This window comes from Chinchilla lanigera, unplaced genomic scaffold (assembly GCF_000276665.1).
Source record: "Chinchilla lanigera isolate Chin_1 unplaced genomic scaffold, ChiLan1.0 scaffold00018, whole genome shotgun sequence".
Taxonomy (NCBI): Eukaryota; Metazoa; Chordata; class Mammalia; order Rodentia; family Chinchillidae; genus Chinchilla; species Chinchilla lanigera.
In genome coordinates, this window is record NW_004955419.1 from 1,362,117 (window position 1) to 1,386,127 (window position 24,011).

A 24,011-nucleotide genomic window follows, 5' to 3' on the forward strand; every position below is an offset into this window, starting at 1 on the left:
GAAACAATCCATGGCTTAGCTCACGGGCTCCTATGTAGTTAGTACGTCATCATGGCTACTTTAGAGGGAGGCTCAGAGTGCACCAGGGCCGCACAGCCAGGGGTGCTGCTCCTCCGCCGGCTGTCCAAGGCCCACTTCCCCCCGCCCAGTCCTGTTCCCATTTGTCTCCCTCGTCAGCACTCCTGCCCGCCCCCGGGCTCTGCTTCCCACTTTGGTCTCTTCCTTGAGCCCTCCATTCTTCCTCCACAAGGAGGCCAGGATGTGCCCCCTCTCCTTTGCGCTTTGGACCCTTGGGAGGTTTGTTTGACCTCAGAAGCCCCGGGCCAGCTAGAGGGAGAGCCCTCGGGTCCCCGAGCGCAGTGTCAGCGCTGCTGACACTTTTCTCCCTGCCCTGGGTCTCAGCCCCTCTTCCCCGCCTTCTGCATTGTTGACCAACAGCCTGGGTCTGATGCAGAAGCAGAAGAATTTCCATTCAGCTGGGACCCAGATGAGGGTCCTCTCTGCCAGTAAGTGACACCCTCTGCTACTGAAATGCCTCACGTTCCTGCCGGCCAATCCTGGGGTAGCCCCCACATGACAGTGCCAGGGACACATGTCTTCCGGGGCTGCGTCTGCACTGGGTGGCTGGCAAGTTAGTCATGTCCTTGGGTAGGGGTAGGGAGGCGGGGGTGGTGCTAATGTGCTGGGGCCCTGGACAGAGAGCAGCCCCCACTGCCCGCCTGATATGGCACGGACAGCTGGAAAAACTGACCATGGGGCTTGACTATCTCAGAGGATTGCTCTATTTTTCCTCAGCATAATTTTTCCATGAATAATCTTTAAAGCGCTTTAAGTGGCTGTTTCTTTAGCAGTTTTATTGGAACATATGAGAACTGACAGTCTCTGTGGGGAACGAGATATGTTGAAAAAATCTGGTTTTCATTACCTTTCTCTCAAGAAGCCCACATACTGACCAATAGACCACTCATTGACTGGAAGAGAGAAAAACACAGGGTCTTCTAGTAACGGCCGCGGAGTGGTCTGTATTGAGGCTAGTGAACAGGGACGGCAAAGGATCCGGCTGTGGAGGCAGAGAGGCCTGGCTCCCCCATGTCTGCATTTGCAGGCTGAGCGGCCCCAGAAAGGTCACCCAACCTCTGAGCCTGAAGTCTGCGTCGGCAGAACAGGAATGGTGATACTGTCTTGCCGCCTCCTTGGGAGAAGCCAAAAACTCCCTCCCTCCTCCTGCCTCAAATGTTTACTGAGCCCTGCCCATGGGGCTCACACTGGTGCTGGAGCCACAGTATGGGTTCGATAGATGACGGTCTGTCTTCACAGGGCTGCTAGTCAGGTGTAGGGGAGAGTGCCAGGTATCTGCACCCAGGAGAGACATGTGCTTTGACAGGATGGCAGTAATCACTACGGCAGCGGCACCAGTGTTGTAACCCCACTGATGCTGACGGTGATAATAACTGCTAACCTGCAGTGAGCATCTATAAAGCGCTTTGTCCCCACGCTGTTGTTTAAGCCTTACAGTAACATCCCCATGCAGGAGCTGTGGCTCGCTCAATTTCATGATGTGGAGCTTGTGGTTGGGAAGTCCAAGAACTTGCCCAGGTAAGCAGCCTCTGAGCCAGACAGTGCACAGTGCATGTGAGAGCCCTGGGGAGAGCCAAAGGGGACTTGTGGGACATCTGACTTCCTAACTGGTGTGTGAGCTCCCTCATGGACAGTGATGGGCAGAAGCACCAGCATATGCAAAGGCTCGGAGGCCTCTGAGGAACCTGGAGTTGCCAGACAGCAACTGAGTGTGGCCAGGACTTGAGCCCATGGGCTGTGTGGATGAGGAGTGTCCAGGAGGCAGTGTCGGCTGGGGTGTGGGGGGAGGGTACCCGGAGTAACCCCTTGTGCTGAAGGGGAACTCACTCAGGGAGCAGGGTTTTTGAGGGGAGCTGGTGAGGCATAAGAAATCCAGCATGGGGCTGATGTTTGGAGGCCACTGGATAGATGCGTGTGGCACTCGTGGCTGCTGAAAGGGGTACATGGCCAGCCTGGGAGCTTTGTTCCCACAGATTTCTCCTGCCTCCGAGCCGTGCCCTGGGCCAGCGCTGCCCCGTTTCGGTCTGCTCACAGGGAACGAGTCTTGCACATCAGAAATTAATGGGAGGCAGCTGTGACAGAGGGGAAACTCCTCAACTCAGAATCGTAAGACTTGAGTTCCAGTCCCGCCTGCCTGGGCTGAGGTAGGGGTTCACGGCCCTTCCCTCCTCTTGACAAAGCCTTTCCTCACTGATGGGGACAGGGAGGGCACGAAATTGTGCCACCTGGAGCTCCCGCCAGTGCCACCTGAGCGTCTGGTACACAAGGTGGGCTTCTGCCCAATGAAAGGGCTCAGCTTCCTGCCTGGCTGTGCAGGGAGCCCTGTCCCCAGACTCGGAGACATGGACCTCCTGGGTCTGCCTCTCAGGGCCCAGGGGAGGGGTCTGCACAGAAAGTCTTGTTCGTGCGGAAACTCTTCGCAGCCAGTTTTCCTGCGGAGCTGGGAGTCAGTCACTTTCATGTTCACACACATTCTCTGTTTCTCACATGTGCAGCTCTCACAGGTCCTGTGCCGGCCAAGATCTATCTCCCATACCACACAGAAGCTATGGTTCATTTCCTTCTGAAAAACGGCACCCAACTGTCTTTGACTGGGCCGAGGGTGCCATGGACTCTCCTCACAGCTGAAGGTGCAGACTCCCAGGCCACAGGGAGCCGGGCAACCAGGGATCTGTGAGGAGTGAGGCCACAGCCGGGCGGCTCGTCGGACAGAAGCAGTTAGAGTGTTGCTCCCTTTGCCTGGCCCTGATGTGACTGGCTTTCTGGTCCCGGAGCTCATGGAGGCCTCTCACCACCCTGAAGACAGAAAGGTTTCCAGAGGAGGACCTGTGAGGAGGGGAGGCCTCCTTCCCTGTTGCCTGTGGCTGCTCTCTTCCTCATCAAGCAGAGACCCCTTGGCCGCTAGAAATCTAGGGGCTTCTGGTGTCTTGCTCAGGCCTGGGGATGCCAAGATGGCCACAGCCAGCGGACAGTGGTGGCCACAGGAGTCACCTGCACCCACAGGTCTGTGGGCGTGAGAGAGGCTAAGGCCTCCCATGGAACAAGGTAGCTCCTGCGAGATCTGGCATGGGGTTGAGGGCTTGAGGGGATCTGAGCAGCAGCTAGTGGTAGGCAATTGATTCTGCGGGTTTGCAGAGGAGCCGTGGAGGTCCCTGCAAAGGATCTGCACCTGCGGGGTTGAGGACGTGTAGAAACTCTGAAGAACCCTGGCAAGTGCCCAGGAGAGGAAGCATAGTGGTGCTGAATGCTACCTGGAAGGCGCCGTGCCCCGCGACAGTAGCAGCCAGTATGACTGTGCCCTGCCCTGGGCTGTGGCCAGCAAGTCAGGGACATGGAGAATGCTGAGGGAGCATGCGGGCCACACTTGCTCTCTTGCCACAAGCAGCCAGGCCTGAAGGCCCCTGGTAGGGTGAGGTGAGGCAGTTTAATCCGGATCAGGTTTAGAGTTTTGCTTCTCACCTGGAACTAGCATCTGAGGACCAGTGGGGAAAGTGTGTGACTCCAAGTGTCTGCAGGAAAGGCAGGACATGCCATGGATGTCATTCAGGGCAGATGCTAACGTGTACTGCATAGGTGCACAGGGTAACCAGGATAGAGCTTAGAGTGCCCCTGGGCCCACACTGGCCCCCTGCTTGCTTCTTGTGTTGGAGGCAGGCAATGTACCTGTCCACATTTTTGTGCTCAGCAGTTGGCTCTGCTACTTCCTTCCTGTGTGAGGCTGGGTGCCTGGGTGTCTTCACCTATGGAACAGGCATGGCAGGGCCCAGCTGACTGCCCCAATCAGCAGCAAGCACCAGGCATGTACGTGAAGACATCTCCAGCCCCAGCTCTGTGTGACTTTCAGAATATATGCATATCATGAAAGTTTTTATGCATCCCTTGGTTCTGGGGTGCCAGGTGATGAGGCAGCAGAACCTGCCATAACTGGTGAGTACTAAGTGGGAGCCCAGAGAGCCCCTCAGGCTCTCTGTCCCATGCCTGGGCAGCTGCCTCACCCTGTTCCCCATCTGGACAGCATCAGAATCTGCTGGAAGGGCCTGGAGCTAACCCCTAAGAGGCTAGGAGTGCAAACCCATGAGCAGGTCTTCTGGTACTGCCTTAGGGAATGCTCCCAGTGGCCTGGGGTGAGAGCCTGCAGAAAAGCATTGCTGTTCACAGGGAAACTGAGGCCCCACGGGATCAAACCCACTGCCTGGGGTTATATAACTCAGAGGTGTTAGAGCTGTGCTCTGAACTGAGGTCTGTCTGAACCCAGAGCAGGACTCTTGCTACCAGGCAACAAAACAAGAAGATAGCAAAGTGTGTTTGAGTGCAGTCCTCAGAGTACTGTGCAGAGAGAAGAGGCCCAGGCTGAGAGTCTCCTGGACTTGAGTTGCTGCCTAGGAATCTCAAGGGAACCCCGTCCCCTGGGGAAGCCATGTGGAGGAAGGACTGGAGAAATCTGGAAATGTCTCCACCAGTTCAAGGCACACAAGTATTACTTGCCCTCTCTAGGGGTCATTGTTCTGTATGGTTTTTCTCTCCAGGCAAGTATTAGTTCACTTATACAAACTAAACATTGCATGACGGAGGGCATGAAAACGTAGTATTATTGGGCTTTTTCCTCCACACATTCGAAACTGAGGTTTTTCCATTTCCTTTCTCACCATGTATTTTGTCAGGGGCAAACGTGCCCACAAAGCCATTCTCCAGGGTGGAAAATGGGGCCAGCTCTCTGCAGAGTGCAGGGGCCACCCCAGAGACCAGTACAGCCACGGCCTGGACCCACTTCTGATGTTAATTAAGGCCTCAGAGAGATTCAAGACCATGGGACCACAGCCGCTCTCAGTGTCAGGGTCAAGGTCTCCTGGTCCTGGAGGCAGGGGAGCTGGCTAGAGAAGAGTCAGGCTCCTCTGGCCATCTTGATTTGCTCTTCTGGCCTCCTTTCAGCTCTGCACACACCAATCCTCTCCTTGTGGTATTTGCTGCCCACCTCTCCCCCAGGAAGATGTGTGCTCCAGGAGTCTGGTGTCTCGCCCTGCTTGTGCTGGGCGCCTGGCACCTTGCAAGTGCTTGGCCATTGCAGGCCTGTAGCATGCAAGCCTTGAGTGAACAAAAGAGTACACCACAGGGCTTTTCCTTGGCAGGTGTAGGGGTGTGTGGCTGTGGAAAGAGCCTCACACTGCAGCCTAAACCCCCCTCCTGAGGAGTGAGGGAGGCTGCGTTCCTCCCATTCCTGGGACTGTAAGAGGCACATTCCTGTCCTTGACTCTGGTCGGGCTCTTGCCACGTGGCTCAATCTAGCTGCCAGACCAGGAATGCTCCCTGGAGCTTCCCCTCTGGTTCTGCCCTCTAGAGTACCCCTGGTGACCCCAGGCTGCAGTGGCACTCACCTCTCTGTCCTCTGGGGCTGCAAGCAGGAAGCCAGGGCCACTGAGAGTGTCTGAGCTCTTTGGACACTCCCCAGATTTCTGGCCATCAGTGAAAATCTTAACATCCTGCTTGCAAGGCTGAAGCCAGTGATTTGAAAATTTGTGGAAAACACTCCTGTGAGCTGGGGCTTGCTCTCCCGTGTAGAAAGCTGCTGGCATCAGCATTTCTCCTGAAGGCTGTGCAGAGTCAGCAGCCGGCCCACGCTGGAGCTGCCTCCAAGAGCAGGTGCCCACATGGCCCAGCAAGTGCTCAGGGGCCAGGGCCAAGGGGCAAGGCAGGTGACCACAGGTTTTTGTCCAGGGCCCCTATATACTAGGCTCTGGAAATTCCACACTGGGCCCATCCCTCAGGGGCCTTTATTTTGGTGGGAAAGATAGGTTGGAGGTATATGAGCATGCAGCTAACTGAGGGACATACCGTGCATGCAGACAGCAGTGGCACAGAGCACTGGCAGCAGGAGATTGTCACTCGGGGGTCAGCACGTCTCTGTAAGAAGCCTGACAGTACTACTTTAGGCTTTGCAGACCCCTGGTCTTTATCCCAACCACTCAACCCTGCTATTGCAGTATGAAAGCAAACATAGATAGTACGTCAGTGGGTGGGTGGCTGTGTTTGGTCCTATACAGGAACAGGGTGGGCTGGATGTGGCCCAGAGCTTGCCAGCCCCTGTGAAATGGAGCCTGATTAGGTCTGGGGCTGGGGCTGTGGCTGGTAGAAAGGCTTTTTGAGACAGTGACATTTAGCTAAAACCTGAAGGCTGAGCCAGGGACAGAAGCTGAATCATAATACTGAGAATCATAGCACCATCCTGGCAAAGCTGTACCTGATGAGAGTGTTCCGGGTCAGACTCCACTTGCTTTGTACAAGTGGCCTCAGTAAGTTCCCACAATAGCCCCATGATAGAGGTGTACGTTGTGCACACTTTGCTGACAGACTATGCATTACCGAGCATTCTGGAGGAATAAGTTGCTTGGGGGAGGGTCCTGGAACAGGGTCTGAGATAGGAAGGTGGAGACTGGATCAGTACTAGAAGCACTTGCTTGCTATTCTATCAGGAAACAGCAGCAGGTATGGAGACAGTGGAAGACACTTCGACACTGTGCTCAGGCAAGCCTCATGGAAAACAAGCTGCTCAGCACAAACTTGACTCTGTCTTAAGTTTGGACAACAGCACTGCCTAAGGCTCTGAAGAACAGCTGCGTTTCCTTCTCCAAGTTACCAGAGGAGCCCCAGGCACCGGCACAGGGTCCCACTTGCAAGACACCGCTAGCGGAAATAGAAGAGACAAGAAGCCGGAGCGAGTTCGGGGCCCTAAAAGCTTTGAGGGTGGGGCTTGCAGGAGGCTGCAGCACTGCCTCCTGCAGGCTCCGTGGTCCTCATCCATCAGGACACATCCCAGCATGGAAGCATGGAGGCGGCCTTGGGCAGGCCCAGGGTAGCGGCTTTCCACCCCTTCCCAATCACTGCATGTCAGGCTGTGCTGGGCACCTTCCCAACAGCACTCATTTTTGACATTTTAACATTGCTGGGATGATGATTTTATTATTCCTTTTTTGTAGATAAGAAAATTGAGGCCTGAGGTGGAGAATAAAGACACTTGTCTAAAGTGGCTGAACCCAGGTTGGTGTGACTTGGAGCTTAAGCCAGGAAGAGGTGCTGTTGGTTCCCATCCCACCTCTCCCCAGCCAGCCCCCGTCACTGAGAGTTGGCTGGACAACGGACAAAGGAGCCACGGTGATAATAATGATGAAGCGGCCAATGCTGAACACACTTTTACAATGTGCTGATGTGGGCGGAGCACTTTCTAGGCCAGAACTTACCAGGTATCATGGCCACCCTGTAAGAGTCTTAGTTCTATTCTGTGGACAAGGCGCTTGAAGATCAGAGAGTTAGGAAATGGCAGAGCTTGGGCTTGACTGCAGAGCCTGGGTCTTGTCACTAGGGAATGTGTGTGTGAGTGTGTGTGTGTGTGTGTATGTGTGTTTCTCCAACAGGTGAATAAATCCAGGAAGATGAGCTACTTGGATCTAGTAGCACCAAATACCCCTGGTATCCTGTGCATGTGTTGGTGGCACACAACCCCAAGTCTGGTGCACCCCTGACAATAAGGGTACAAGTGGCCTGAAGACCTTGGGGTTTTCTATACTTCATTTTGGTTCCCATCTTGGGACCCTAACATGGCACTCTTGGGGTTATTCTGGCCCAGGATGCTCTAGGAAGCCCTAGCAGAGAAGTGTTTTGCAGAGGTCTCACAAGTTTAGGAGCCGGGCAGGTAGGCACGAGAGCCACGAGCAAGGACAGGCGAGTTACTGTGTTGCACACTCAGCTGTGCTCTCCGGCTCCATGGGCAGGGCCCACCCAGGGCTATTCCGGGTTTTACCCCCACTCGAGGTAGCTACAATACCTGCAAGATCTTCCTTGGAAGAGACTAGTCTTGGAGAGCTGCTTCCTGGTTCTATTCTGAGCGACAGTCTGAAAAAGGAAATTGTCACAAGATCAGATGGGCGCTGGCTTATCACACGGGAACTGACAGGTGTATGGTCAGGTTTGGGAGACGGACAGGTGTTAAGGGCTGCAGTAGTCGGGGTGCCCCCATCCCAGCTGCCTCCTTGGATGCCTCCAGGGGATTTCCATGCTGAAAAAACAATGGTTAAGGAAGACAAAAAGAAAAAAAAAAAAAGGTGACTGACCATGGCCTATGGTTTACTGAGCAGGAAGGGTTAATTTGGCTGATGAGGCTATAAACTAGGTGCATTTTATAAATGAGGAGACTGAGGAATAGTAAATTCCTTCCCCAAATTCACATGGCTAGCAAGTGGCAGGGCAGGGTCACTCTGACGTAAATAAAGGTTTCATGGGCAAGACTGGGAACTGAGGGTAGCCCTTTGTGGAAAGGGAGACAGCGCCCAGCAAGGTGAAGGAAACCCGAGTCCACATGCATGAAGCAGACTGCTCGCTTACTGGGTCTACTGACTCCAGCCCTCTCCTCCCCGGCTACAGAAGAAGGGCAATCCAAGCACCCCTGGGCCTCCCAGCAGCAGGAGGAGGAAGCAACCCCATCCACACATGGAAGGATGGCCAGATGCCTCCCTCCCTGTATGAGAGCCAGGAAGCATCCAGAAAGAGTCTTCTAAATGGGAGCAAAAACAAAAAGAAATGGTCCAGCAGCACAGAGCACTTCCTCTCCCAAAAGAAAGACAGAGAAAGGGACAGAGGGCTGCCCCTGAACCCATCCCAGAAGGAGGCCTGGGAACAGAGGAAATCCCCCCAGTGATTTGAGTGGAGGAATGACATGTGAGGAACATGGGCTGAGCAAAACAAAACCTGAAAAGTAAGATGATGAAACAAAGGAATAAATGAAACAAGACACTGAGGCCGCCGTTGGGGGGTACCCCAAATCAAAGACTGAAACAAGAGCATGCTGGCTGAATACCTAAATGAAAACAGATCGCCAGGCACCACTGAAGATGAGGAGGTGATCACAGCTGTCAGAAAGGAACTAATGGAAGAGGAGAGCAGAAATCACCCAGCACATGCCTGTCTGGAAGAAAGAAGCCAAGAAATGGCAGGGAGAAGGGAAAGACACAAACCAATGGCACTCCTGGGCAGCAAAGGAAGGGTCTGGTGCAGAACCGTCCAGTGGAGGACCTTCCCTCTTGAGCTTTTGAAAGGAACTCTTCACCCACCAGGCTGACCAAACAAGCCACTTTCAGAGGGAGAAACTCAGACTGGCTTCAGCGTTCACTATAGTAGCACCCAATGCCAGGGGACAATGGCTCAGGGTCTGCAGGCCTGGGAGAGCTGAGGAGGGCAGCCAGCAAGGCCGGGCCTGACAAATGCAGCTGCAACCATGGAGGACTCAGGCAAGGCAGGCACGGGGAGGGGGGTGGGGAGGGCCCTGCTTTTGATGAAATCCAGCTAAATAAGGGATTGATTTAGAATAAAGACTCCAGGAGACACTGTGGAAGAACAACAGGTGGTAAGAATTTTATCCGTTTAAAAATACTAAACAGTAGGAATTATGATTCCTGAACACGATGTTTATGTTATAAACTTGGGTTATGTGGTCCAATAATAATACAACTAACAAAAAACTAGAAGAGGGTGAGGCAGAGGTGAAGCAGGGGGCAGGGGTAATAGTCTCATCTTTCATAACCAGAGCCAACTGATACTGTCCGCAGCAGAAATGGACTTACAGAAAACTTCCTGACTCAGGCGCTCCATGTTTTTCCTGACCCCTTTTATGAATCCTAGGAGGCTCTTTTGAGAAATAATATCTCTTGTAGCAAAGCAATATTTATTTAAAGAGCAGAAATTCCTTAGCTTTTATTTCAGTTCCTTTTTCTGGTTGAATTAAAATTAATACTTTTAAGTAAAAATAGCAAGCATTGTACAATCCAACTTTAATAAATTCCATTTTGCATCCATCCAGATATTCATCCTTCTCTATGTATGTATAAATGTTTTATGCTAATGATCAACTTTCTAGGTGGTGGGAATTTGGGTCCTTTTTCTCAAATCAATAACTTAGACTAAAGGCCGAGCAATAAAGAGCACTTATTGGGCTTCTTGGTGCAATAGTTCAAAGCAGATGGGGGCAGGTGTTAGGAATACAGTGTCATCAGTGCCCTAGTAAAGCTGCTGCATCCTCGGGGGTGAGGAGCCGGTTGCCAGGTGTGAGCTGGCTGCAGAGGGACGCTCCCCCTGCACAATCACAGGTCCTGCCTGCCTCTTGTCGCTCAGCGTGACGACCTCCTGGGAAGTGAGCTCTTGATGTTGCACAGTCAGAGGTTAGTGCTGGGGTGAGAATGCAGCATCCCCTCCCCCAAACACACATACATACTTTGTCTGCAACAAAGGCCCGTTGTAAGCCCTGGGCTGACTGTCCTTTAGCATCGAGTCCTAGGAGTGCTTAATGTCCTTCAGAATAGGAGTAACTACAATCTGCAGCTTGTCCGAGGATTGCCTCATGGTCAGTATTTATAGATCATTTTTCTCCTTAAAGCACATTAGTGCTAATGAAAAAGTACTGCCTCTTTAATCAAAAGCTTGGCACAGGGATGGAAAATATTATCCTAGAACCTAAGTGGGAATAATTTTGTACTTTAGGCTACTCTTTTCAGGAAAAGCAAATGCTTTGTAAATAAAATGAACTCAATTTGTGATAAACGTAATTTTAATGGTAATCTGTGGGCTTCCTCCATTCTTGCTACTACTACATAACAGATCACAATCTCATATTTTTTATTTTAACTGGTTATTTTACAATAATAGCACATGTCTACACTCCCAAAGATCATTAGAAACACATAGAGATCTCTGAAAGCAGACACATCTCTAGGCCCTGCCCCAGACATCTGGATGGTTAGCAAGTGTTCTGGGTGGTTCTGATTCCCAGCCAGGGCTGCAAACCATTCCAGCAGCGCTGACTGGAGAGGGGCGTTGGAACAGCTGTTCCCAAGATCCTAGTGAGTGGCTCTAGTGGTCACAGTTCTTTAAAGTTTTACTGACTTAGATGGATACCAAATAATCAGGAAGATCAAATTAGTAGATCCAAAAGTGGAAAAAAAACCCTTTTAAAACACATCCCAGATAACAAGATTGAAAGAAATCATGGTATACTGAAGGCAACCAGTAAGATATGGTTTAAATGAGTATCTGTAAAGCTGACATTTAGGTGGCAAATGATCAATTACCAGGTGGCTGACAGTGGCCTTGAAATCAGATTGTATGAAGAAGTACTGAGGCTCTTAGTGGGCCTCAAGTTCAAAATAAGCCAAGAGGACATCCAGACAACTGCAGCACACAAGGTTGACATAAGAAATTCATCTCCAAATACAAAAATGCTGGATACATTCCCACAAGCTACCAATGAGGAAAGAACCAAAAACCAGAGCAGGTAAATGCAAGATGAGCCTAAGGGCTGAGAGGTCTTTTTGGGCAGTAAGTGTACCCAAAGGGTTTTCACAGGGCTGTTGCTGGGGTCTTGGCTGGTGTGAGTCCTACAGGATGCTGAGAGCCACAGGGGACTGTGCCATCCATGACATTGGATCTTGGAGAACTCTGCTCATTGGCCTAAGGATGGCCAGAGAGCTGACCTTCCTCCCAGTGCCATGCATGAGGGAACTGCTTACTAGAACTAAAGTGCCAAGCTTGCACCACGCACAGCTGTGGACCCCCTGCCCCCATCCTCAGGCTTCATAAATGTACCATTCCTCAAACTATGGGGTGCAGGGGGCTGGGGTGGAGGTGGATGTGGGGGGATGGGCAGACAGCACCAATGTTGGGGGGGAAGACATGGGAGATCCCACTGCGTGCACTGCTGTGGATGCTGGGGCATGGGAGGCAACAAGGACCAGGCCTGTGCAAGGACCTAAGCACTGAGGACAACAGTGGGCGGCCACACCTGACTTGGGAGTTGGGGGGACTTACTTGTAGTTGTCATCTTCCACAAACTTCTGGAGCTCCTCAATGTAGCGTACGGATTTCAAGTACTTCTGCACATGGGGCAGAGTGGTGAGGTGATCTGCAAGAGGTGGACAAGACCCAGAGGTTTCAGTACTCCCCTCTCCAGGCCCAAGGAGCAGCACGGGAGCCACTGACCTAGCTGTTCCTTGGATGCTGAGGCTCACTCGCTCTTCTATGAGCTCCTGGTGCGCTCTGGGGTTGGGCCCTATGCTGGGGTGGCCAGGCCTGGCTCTGCTCTTGAGGAATGGCCCCAAATGTCTGAGCCAGACACTACCCTCTGAGGCTACTACGGTTCTTTGTCCAGAAAGGAAAGCAGAGACTTCCACTCAGAAAGCAAGGGCTGGGGAAGATGGCACCCTGGTCGCCAGAACAGACCAGAAATGGAGTTGGATCCCAAAGAGGTTTCCACTGGGGGCACTAGCCAAGTCTCCCACACCTGCTCGCTGCCTGTGTGGCATGAACAAGAGCCACCTACCTGGGTGTGTAAGCCCAGCCAGATGCCAGCACACAGCTAGAGCTGCTGAGTCCTGGATGGAAAGGGAGGGGCTCAGGCGAGCCTGGCTCTGCGCCAGGTGACTTATGGATCGGTCTATTCTAACCATTACTCCTACCTTACGTAAGAGAACTGATACCCCCAATGCACATAGTAAGAAACAGGGAACTTGCAAAAGTTGCATACTGGAGAAGTGGCAGAGCCGGGGTTTGAGCCCAGGCCACCTGAGGCTTGTGCCATACTGTGCTCCTCCCCTCTCTTCCTTGGAGTGACTGAGGTCAGTTGCTCTCCACAGACCTTCCTGCTCCCTTTGCTCCTCCTGAGAGGACGGTGCGGTGGGACAGACACATCAAGCAGAGTGATGTGGGAGTGGAGGAGGGAAAAGGAATAGAGAGGCGGATGGGGAGGCCCCTCATCCAGGCTGCCGGAGCCCTTGAAGACTCTCTGCTCCTTGGTTGGGAGATTTTGAAGTCACCTTGCTTTTCTACAGCTTGTGTTCTCGTTTCTGAACTGTGGATAGTGACATGAGCTTTCTAAGCTGATGACAATGGTGCAGGTGACGATAACAGTGGCAAAGGCTCTGTACACACCACAGCCCCGTTTCAAGCATAAGCAAATTTAGCGGAGAAGGTGACTCTCCAAGAGGCAGCACTGAGACTTGAACCTGAGTCTGTCTGAGTCCCAGGGCCGTGTCTGTGACTGCTCTGCCAGACAGTGTGAGTGGAGACTCATGGGCAGGCAAGAGGCAAGGCCCGCACTGGGAACTCAGGTGCCTGCAGGAGAAAGCTGACCTGGTCTGTGTGCCCTGCCACACTACTGGGGGCACTGGTGAGCGGGCACTGCCTGGGGTGAACCCACGCTGGCTTCTCGGGGGTGACAGGTAGGACAGGTTGTTCCTCACCACTCTGTGAAAACCCTGCTCCACAGAGGCACGTTCTTGCAGCTCCACTGCCTGTCCCCCTTCACTGCAGCCTCCTCCCTGGCCACATGGTCCTCCATTTTCACTCACAAGGACTGGGGCATCTGGCTCACCGGCAGGCTCTACACCCCGCCGTCCACTGTCTTCTTGGATGAAATCCATGTCTGTGTGAATGGTCCACCCAGCATCCTGACTTCTCAGTGCCTGGAATTTGTTTGTAATAACCTTCTCCTCCATCCATGCCACACACCCACTGTCACTGTCACACTCTGGAGCTTACCATATGGAATAGAACCCAGCCAGTGATTTGCCAAATCATTTCCTCTTTCCATCTAGGCCCACAACTAGATTATATTCCTAGCCTCAGTGGGCAGAAGTGATGTATACACTTGCAGGTCTGGCATATAAAACCCACCCTTGTACGCTTTCCTCTCTTCCTGCACCTGCCAGCTGCATGCAGAGTCCAGTGGAGAACTGAGGCCGTGGAAGATGGTGGAGCCACAAACAGAAAGAACCTGGTCCCGGAACCTGTTTTGTGAAGAAGTGACCAACAAGCCGGGCAGACCTTGGCTCTGCCACTCACTAGATGTGTGATCTCAATGACTCAACTGTTCGCAGCCTCATTATCCTCATGTGTAATACAGCTATAGTCACATGCAGTCTGCACAGTCTTTGAAAATCAAACCTATGTGTAAAGGATCTAGCATATGTTTGATATTAAAACCTGAGATATTAAATGATATTAAAATCAAGAGCTTTGCAGGGACTACCTGGTTTCTTGAAGCTTTCTTACTGATAAAAGTGCTGAATCTACATTTCAGTAATGCAAGACGTCACAATTCCAACAACCAAGGGCACTAACCGTAGCTGCAGGAAACTTGTAAATCAGCAATTATTCGGAGAATATTGTTCATCTGATTGGACCTTTGTTCGTTTTCCATAATACTGCCTGAGGCAGGATATGCAGAATCAATGTAGATTAAGTCCAGAAGATAGATCCCTAAAATTAAAGAAGAGATTTAATTATGGTAGGAGCTTACCACTAATCAAAACAAAAGAGTGGAAAGAGCCCTGCTCCGTGTGAAGGCATAAAGTGTGCTGATGGAAACTTAAGGTATTCTTTGGACTTTAATCCCTCTAGCTCTCAGTTTTTACGCAGAATGCTCAACTGTAAATCAAACATCTGAGCAACAACCCAAATAGATGCTGGCAGATTTTAGCATTTCTAGTTCATTCAATCTCCAGCAAGGCTTTTTACTGTAACTCCGATGGAAAATAACAGGACATGAGCGACCTAATGCTTTTTTTTTTTTTTTAACCAACCAACAAAGTTTAATAGGTCTAAAGGAGTCATGCCCAAGAGAACACCTTTAGGCTGAATTCTGTCTTTATTTATTCACTTAGTTATTGGTGTATTTACTTGTCTATCTGTCCACACACATACACAAGCACGCATGTACACACAAATATATCATAAAGTAAGGCGCAAAGAAGAAATAAAAAATGGAACTGTCCTCAGTAGAAAGAATTAAAGCAAGACAGAATCTTCCAGAGGGTGCTTAAAAAGAAAATAAGGCGTGATGCAAAAACATGGCTATGTCAGACAAGCCATGAGCTGGCGGGAATGCAGCTGGGGGCGGAGGTAGGATCGTCTATGCAGCCTGAGCCCCTACACAGCTCTACAGTGACCGGTAGGCTTCAGGGTCACCCTCGTCTGGAGATATGGATGAATAGCAGATCACATGTCCTTCCAGCAACCCTCTATAAGCACTGATCCTATACCCTCCAGACAGGTGGGGCCAGATAGAAGAAATGACAAAAAGCAGAATTCAAGGCAGAAAACATTGAGTAAGCCAAAGAGGAGTGATCGATATCAATGAAAAGCCTAGCTCACGGAGAAAGATTCAACAATTACCAATTTCTACATATGAAGGAACACTGCATCAAAATACAGAATGAAAAGCTGCTAGGAATGAAGTGAATTCAGGAAAGGTAAGGCTTTGGCATGTCTCTGGGAATTTATATATGTCCGTATATCTAAGGTATGATCAAAATATATAGTGAATATTTAAAATTTAAAAATTTGTTACAGTAGAAGACACATTGCATTAATCACCCCTTGGTTAGAATACACTTATTCCATTGTTCTTTCCACTGTGTGAAGTAGTTTTGGAAATTCCCTTTCACGCCTTTAGAAGGTGTGATAAAAAATAAGCTGAACGTTGTTTCCAAGTGTCATCCAACAGAAAAGCAGGCTCATAACTTTACACCGTGTCTTCATCCACCTTATTGCCCTGGATCTGGCACTGTGCAGCTTCTGGCTCTTCTCAAAACTCAAAATGACCACGAAAGGTAAATGTTTTGAATCAGTTCAGGATATCAAGGCAACCACAATAACAAGACTAAAGACACTCACAAAAGATGACTTCTAGAACTGCGTCAGAAAGTGACAAGGATGATAAGCTAAGCATGTTCAAAGTGAAGGGGACACAGGTCCCTTCGCTTGGGTGTGTGTGGAGCTGCAGGTACACAGGCCGAGACACCATGGACCTGTGACACAAGCATCTGAAGCGGTGAATAATAGCTCTTAAAGTCTGCAGTAAAATAGGGCCTCCAATAAACTATACTGCAAAAAATGGGAAAGAAACAAAATGGAAAAAGCAAAAAAGTTAAAGAAGCAGAGCCTGAAGAATTTGTGGTAAAACAGTATGGGACTGATGTACAGTGAATGGGAAGGTTGAGTATTTTCTGAAGAGGAAGAGATTTACAGATGCTGACAGTACATGGGAACCTGAAGAAAATTTAGATTGTCCAGAAGTAATTGGAGCATTTCTTAGTTCTCAAAAAGCTAGTAAAGGAAAAAATGGTACAAAAAGAAAATCTTTATCTGACAGTGAATCTGATGATAGCAAATCAAAGAAAAAAAGAGAAGCTGCTGACAACTAGAGGCTTTGCCGGAGGTCTTGTTCCTGAACGAATAGTTGGTGCCACAGACAGGAGTAGAGAAACTGATGTTTCTCATGAAGTGGAAAGATTCAGATGAGGTTGACTTGGTGCTGGCAAAAGAGGCAAATGTGAAATGTCCTCAAATTGTAATTGCTTTTTATGAAGAGAGACTAGCTTGGCATGCTTGTCCAGAAGATGAAGCTCAATAACTTACATCATCTATCTATCTATCTATCTATCTATCTATCTACCTACCTATCTACCTATCATCTTGGTTTTTAATTTACTAGTGTGAAAAAAACAACATTCTAATGAAAATCAAGTTTAGTATGTTAGTTTTGAAAGTAGCATTTAGGGGAGTTGTTGGGTTTTGTATCAATAGTGCTGGTTACTTTGACCAAGTAAAAGTTTTTGCAGTTGCTTCCTTTATCAGAAAAGAGCACTTGATAACCTGATATATTTCCTCTGCTTTTCTAAATGTTGGAGAAATTGCCCACAGTCAGACTAAATTAGGACATATTTTTAGCTCACATGCTTAAGGACCATTCTGAGTTTGTGTGTGTGTGTGTATGTGTGTGTGTGTGTAAATAAAACACTCATGTAAATGTTTTTTGTTTTGTTTTTAAACATTCACCAAAACCCAAAACTAGGGGTGATAAGCCCATGTTTGAGATGTCATCATTCTGAGCACCCTAAGAAATAAGCTACTTCCAGTTAAATCAAAAACTTTAGGGGCTGGGGATTTAGCTCCGCGGAAAGCACCTGCCTGGCAAGCACAAGATCATGAGTTCCATTCCTGGTACCGGAAGAAAAACAAACAAACAAAACAAAGTTTTCCTGAAGCCATAACCTTTCAAGTTAAATAGATGATTCTGTGGTTAATTGGACAGTTTTAAAGTGGATATTTTCAGGGGCTGGGGATTTAGCTCAGCGGCAAAGCGCTTGCCTAGCAAGCGCAAGGTCGTGAGTTCGGTTCCCAGTACCAGAGAAAAACCAAAAAAAAAACAAAAACCAACCCCCCCCAAAAAATAAAGTGGATATTTTCAAAGCAGCCATATCAAAATCCGTATCTGTCTTTAATCACAAAAATGCAGCAGTTTACTTACAAAATTCCTGGAAAAAAAAATCCTTACCATTATGAACAACTTCCCTACCCAAATAAAGTAACTAGTCAAAATCTAGTCTGTTTGAATTAGCTGAGGAAGACTTATTAAGGGAACATTAAGATTCCTCAACACCCGTTCCTTTACAACAAGCTGAAAGCTGTACTCAAAGTCAGGATTTGTGGGTGTCTGAGACTTGGCTTATGGAAACCTATGGAGTGGCTAGAGATGTTCACAGTTTAGGACCTGCTAGAATAAATGAGTGAACAAACTTGTAATCTAAATTATTGACCTGCGTGCTTTCCTTGACCCCAACTTGCTCCTTACATCTAGGCTCAATCTTTTCAGTATTCAGGTTAACGTTTCAGCAGAAGTCAGGAAAATAACTTTGTAGTAGTCAGAATGTTATCCTACTGTATACTGTTTACTCTATTGTAAATAATGGTGAGCGGTGGTCAATAAATAGTTTTATATTCCTTTAAAAAAGCAACAAAGTGAAGATGACTATTTTCTGGGGAATTAAGAGCAATGTGCTTTTTATTGTAATAAATTTTAAAAATTTAAACATTATATATTTCAATCATATCTCACATAGATACAGAAATACATGCATGCAAATATATGTCTGTGGATATATGTATGATACAGTATTAGAGTAACAAAATTAACGTTTGGTTTTATATAAAAATATAGCTCTTTTCAAATATACACAGGATACTCACAAAATTAATTTATACTAGATTATAAAGAAAAGCGCAGAATGACATATCCACATTTCTTGACTTTACTATAATTCATCTAAGATTTAAAAATAGAAAAATTTCTATTTGAAAACATACATACAGGCACACACATATACACACTCGTAAGTAACATGCACACCAAAGAAACACTTTTAAAAATCCATGATTAAAATCAGCCTTCCTGAGAAACTATCTTGAAGATACCAATAGGTAAAATAACAACCATTGATAATGTCCTACCACTTTGTCTGTAATTCGGTGAATTCCCCCATTGCTATGTTGTCTTCTTTTACTCTTTAAAATAAAAAAAAAAATCTGCTTGAAGACAATGACAGCAAGAATACTACATACCAAAACTATGTCCTAGCCAAAGGGGTTACCAGAGGAAAACTTGTAGCCTTAAGAGTTTGCTACCAAACAACTAAGAATTACTGCACACATAGCAATTAATAGTAAGTACCATGGTGTGGTACTTACTATTAGAATCTGGCATGGATGGATGAACACTGCACTAATGACTATACATTCATTATCATTTTTATCCCTCCAGCAACCCATTACAGAGCAGAGGAAAAGGAAACAGAGATGATGTGTAACTTGCTCCAAGTCACAGAGCTGTTAAGTGCTGAAGACATTAGTTAAATCCAAGCCTGCCTTCTCTGGAGTACATGCTTCCTGTCACCATAGTGGATCGCTGGTGTGGATACCATGACTCATTCGTCTGCTTTAAAAATAGCTGCATATTGTTATGGGAAACAGTTAAATCACAGAAACATAAGCTAGCACTTCTCAAAGGAGCTGTTTCCACTTCCTTTCTTTCTGGTGGCACATGTGCCAAAATTTTAATAATTAGAAATAATTTCCCTTATATACAAGCTCCAAGTTTGGTAGATTTGAATCCACTATTTATTCTTTCTCTTGACTTTGCTTTTCTTCTTCCCTCCCCTCAGTTATCTCCCCAAGGATTCCACAATGGCAATCCTGAAAATCCCTCACCGCTTCAACCACAACAAAAAGCGTCCCCACAGCTGAGCAGCGGGTGGAGGGATGCAGGCCTGAGGCCATGTGATTGCAGATGCAGCGTGCAGACTTCAGCCTGGTTGACTCAGAGGGGCTGGGCACAAGCTCGGCCCAGGAGCAGAGAAACTGTAGAACAGGATAAGGGCAGAGGGGAAGCTACTGCTTCTGGGAATCTAGTACAAGACAGAACTTTACTCTCCTTGTTCTGGCATTCCTGTTTAATGACCTATGTGTTTAACCACCGTTCGGACTTACAACCTGCCATTTTTTTGGTACAGGTCTGTACATCTTGTTTATAGAGCCTCCATGTCTCTTTTTGGTACAGTGCACCTTGTTTATACAGTACTGCAATTTTTGCTGATTGTACTGTACAGTATGGTACTGTAGTTTTGTATTTTGTTATACGCTACAGTGCTGCATGTAACAGTAAGGCAGATAAAAGCAAAGTCATCAATTTGGAGTTTCCTCTGACCATTTCTCTGTTCTGAATAACCAATTCAGTTAGATGCAGGAACGTAACTTGGTCGTTAAACAAGGAATGTCTGTATTAACTCCAGGGAGGAGAAGACTAAAGCTCAGAGAGCTTGAGAAGCCTGTCCAGGGCCTCACAGCAAGTGTGCGGGAATCTGCAGCAGGTCTGTCTGGATGCAGCACCCTTGTTTCTGCCCCACCCACCACCCCATCACCAGAAAACACATAAAGAATGGTCTTTTCTCCACTAACATCTCAAAATGGAAGATTCACCCAGGCTGCATCCTGGAGGGGGTTCCTGAGTAGCACTCTGAAAACCAAGACTGGAAAGCTGGTCTTACAGGGGACTGGTACACTGTTTCCTCAGGCTACCCCCAGTCCTTACTTATACCCTTGGGGCTCACTACTGCATAAAGGAGCAAATTCTACTGTCAGGGTGTTTGTAATTCCCCAGCATGCAGACTCCAGCAGCCAACCTATTCCTCTGGCCCTGAGAGGATAAGCCAAGGCCACAGGAGCTGAGGACAAGGTGGACCTCCCAAAGGAGGCAGAAGTCTGGGGATTGCTTGGCCATACTTGGACAGAACCTCCACACAGACAGCCTTTCACCCCTACAACCAGCATAGCCACAGAGGCAGTGAATCTTTTATAGTCAGCAATGCACAAACCCAATGAAACCTTCTGTGTGTCCTGGTATTATTCTATACCAGGAAATATTTATGTGCCTGAAGTATAATGAAATGGTGAGGATAGCCACCTCCTGCTGGTACCGTGCCAGACACCATGCAGAGCCCTCTGTGCTTACCACAACCACAAGTGGATACTCATGTGTTTCACTCGTGCACTTCACGCCTGGCTCCCAGCAGACCTAAACCTCTGGAGCAAGAAGGGCTGAGTCACAGGAGCTGCGTGGTAAGCCCAGCTGCAGAAGGCAATGAATGCAAGGGTGAATGCACGTTTTATTTAACCCATATGATCACCTTATGAAGTGCTTATTATCATCGTTTTGTAGCTGAAGAGGGAGACAACAACAGTCAAGTAATGATGATAACAGTGCATGGTGACCAAGAATTCACCATGTCAGGTGCCAAACTAAGAGCTCTGGCCAGATTATTGCTGTGTTTTATGGGGGAAAGAACTGGAGCCAAATGAGACCCACCACTCGCCTGAGGTCCCATGGTAGGGAAGTAGCAGTGGCAGGTCCGCCCTGACTACCACTTTGTCAGTCCTTCCTTCATACCAGCCACCACCTCTGGCACCTGGCAGCCAATGAGGCAGGATAAAGACATAGCCGAGCCCAGAGGGGCCCAGGCAATGATTCTCCTTGCCTGACTTCTTTGGGGTCAACACTGTCCAGGAGGGCTCATGACAGGACTGTGACAACTGCCCCCACTACACCTACCACTTTCTACTCTCCACCTCCCTTCCACCCTTCTGGGCTTATCAGTCCAAGGTCCCATCATCAAGGGCCTGTCAAGCTTGGGGCCCCTGCCAGCTCCGCCACATGATAAGCAGTGATGGTGTGAGAGTGTGAGCCTGGAGCCAGGATGCCTGGAGCCCTGGCCCTGCCACCTACTGCTGGTCGGCCTCAGGTGAACCTTTTCACTTCCCAGGTCCTCAGTTTCCTTGACTTGAATGGGGGTAATGACAGCGGATGAAGGGAGCCTCCTGGCCCAGGCCCTGGACCACCAAAGTAGCGAAGAAGCTGAGTTGATCCAAGCCAACCTGGCTCTCTTGCAAGGCCCCACTCAGAGCAGCAGCAGGATGTCAGTGGGAGGGATGCCATAGCCATGAATGGTGCCCAGATGCCAGCCACGAGGGGCCACTGCCCAGCTGGACCGGGCCTGCGAGCTTCTGTCTGGATTGGGACAACACAGCCGGACACTGCAGCGCCTATTTCTATTTAGACAGTTACTGCCGCCGCAGATGACACTGTGCCGTTAGCCCGTGATGATGAACAGTAATTGGGCCAGCCTAGACTTTGGCTGCTGTGAGGCTGAGCGGTGCCAGAGACTGGGCTAGACTACAACGTGTGGACACGATGGGTGAAACAGCCACAACAGCCACAGCCCTGTCTGCTACAGACAGGGTGGACATTGCTTGTCTCATGGTCCCTTTGGAGCAGCCTGGTACAGCAGGTACTTCGACTCCCCTCATTTCACAGGTTAGGAAATTCAGGAGGCTCAAGTGGGCCAAGATCACATGGCTCGTGTATTAGGGACTCAAGATCTGAATTCAAAACTGACTTTAAAGATTCAGGACAAAGAGCAGTGCTCAGGACTGGGTGCTGGGAGGCACTGGCTGGCCCAGAGATGAGAGTCCCAGCCACAGGGCTAGGGGTGTGAGGAACTCTGCTATGGTCTGAGGGCATGGCTGGCAGCTGGCACCCGCCTGTACTGTCCCACCCACAGGGACAGCCTCCTGGACCACACTTCTTTTCTGTGCCTTCTCCATGCCCCACACAGGGCCTGGCGACACTGCTGTGGCTGCCATACGAGTGCCAGCCAGACTGCTGTGGTGGGCAGCCTGCAGCCATGCTGTGGAGCCCTCTGTGGAAGCTAACCCTGCTTCCTGGCCTGAATGCAGGCTCCCCACCAGTGGTGTCCACAGGACATCCTGGCCCTGAGGAGGGAGCACAGGCTGACAAAGGAGGTGCTTTCCTGAACAGACCCCTGCTCTAAGGCCAAGGGATGTTCTGCTTGGTGGCACAGAGCCCTCTGCAAGCCCCACGTTTGCAGCCTCTCTAAGCCAAAGCCCACAGCTGGCTCCAGGCGTCTGACAAGCTCATGGACTCACTGCACCCTTGTTCTCCCATCGCCGCCCCGTCTCCCTTCCAGCCTGAGTCTGGTTTTGGTTTTTCACACATGGCTATCTTTTCAATAAGGAAAATTCTGCTATGTTGAGGGAAAAAATCCCTGCATGGCATAAATATGTGCCACATTTCCATCTTACACTTTCTATTTTTTTCTCTCTCCTTTTCAAAGTTGGAGATGAGACAATTTTTTCCATATTCTTTCGTGCTCTGCCTTGAAAAGACCACTTCTGGACTTCAGAAATGAGGAACGTGGGCACCCAGAACTATACTCATGTGGTTCAGTCACATAAATTGTCCCTATACTGTAAGTTTCAAATGAAATAACAGTACAGCCACTCATTATGGTTGTGTGACATTGTTTCACTGTTTTTAAAGAGGGAATAAAGTAATTCCATTTTCTGCAGGGAACACTGGCTCCCTGAGAAGATGAGGTCTGTGAGTATTAATTAGTGCCTGCTAATAAATATCAAGTGCATACAGAACAGGAACTTGAGAACAAATCTTCATTAAATGAATGAAGAGAATCCACACGGGAAGTCTGTGGGATGTTTATTGTCACAGACACAAATGTTTCCCAGGCCTGCAGGAAGCAGGCAGGTTAGCCTCGGCAGTCACATGTCGGATAGTGAGAAGCTATGCTGTTTTGGATGAGCACATGGCCTTATTTGTGACTTGGTGTTGTGGCTCATGAATCACAAAGGCACATGGACAAAGTCTTGCAGCCTGGACAGAATCCTGGGGTCCAGAGGAGCCAAATCACTTCCAGATTCCTCAAGGTGAAATGAGGACTCGCCACAGATCCTCCTCACTTTCTGGGGGTTGCCTGGAGGTGCCAGGAGGTCAGCTACTGACTGCAAACATTCCCCACGGAGCTATGGTTGGTATAGCATGTGCTGTGGTTCTGATCAGAAGGGGGTGTTCATTTGTTATGGTTATTGGGCTTGCTTTGTGAGGGACACTGTGATCCATTTACCATCTCATTTAATCCTTCAACAACTTTATTGGCAAAAGAAAAGAAACTGACACTTTTATCTGTCCAACACCCACTCCCTATTCTTTTGGAAACAGACTTCCATTTTCCTTTAGGGGAAATCATACCTCCTACAGTCTTAATTCATGTGGTTTGGTGGATCTGGCACAATTCTATTCCCTCCCCTGCCCCAGGAGGAAAAACAAATTTTAAAAAATAACCACTTGGTAAGGAAAAACACCAAGTAACTCAGAGATGAAGGAAGAAATTAAATCACAAACTATCCACATTATAACTGTTTCAAAGTCTTTATCTCAAGAAAAATCCACAGCCTCAAAGGCAAATATTAATAATTTAGAAAGATAAAAATTAATGGACTTAGCATTTATTATATAGAAGTAGAAAAAGAATAAGATAAGGCAAAAGAAAGGAGAACATGATTTAAAATATAAAAGCAAAATTAATGAACTTTTTAAAAATCAAAAGTCCAGCAGAGTGATAGATAAAACCAAAAGTTAATTCTTTGAAAAAAATCAATAAGAGGGGCTGGGGATTTAGCTCAGCGGCAAAAGC

At 48.6% G+C, this 24,011-nt stretch overlaps 1 protein-coding gene and 1 pseudogene across 10 annotated transcripts in view; one reads left to right on the top strand and one right to left on the bottom strand.

Moving 5' to 3' along the window:
- The window catches only part of Ralgps1 (Ral GEF with PH domain and SH3 binding motif 1), a 259,202-nt gene that overhangs the window by 27,490 nt on the left and 207,701 nt on the right, over positions 1-24,011 (bottom strand). For 9 of the 10 annotated variants that reach the window (XM_013513184.1, XM_005382445.2, XM_005382439.2 and 6 more), the window contains exons 9-11: positions 14,233-14,370; positions 11,923-12,016; positions 7,895-7,962 (exon numbers count right to left, since the gene is read on the bottom strand). In XM_013513184.1, coding sequence (XP_013368638.1) covers positions 7,895-7,962; positions 11,923-12,016; positions 14,233-14,370 — 300 coding nt within the window. Of the gene's footprint in view, positions 1-839; positions 2,875-7,894; positions 7,963-11,922; positions 12,017-14,232; positions 14,371-24,011 lie in introns of those variants that run through there. The other variant, XM_005382446.2, reaches the window with a different exon arrangement.
- On the top strand, positions 16,003-16,525 carry LOC102007015 (annotated as a pseudogene).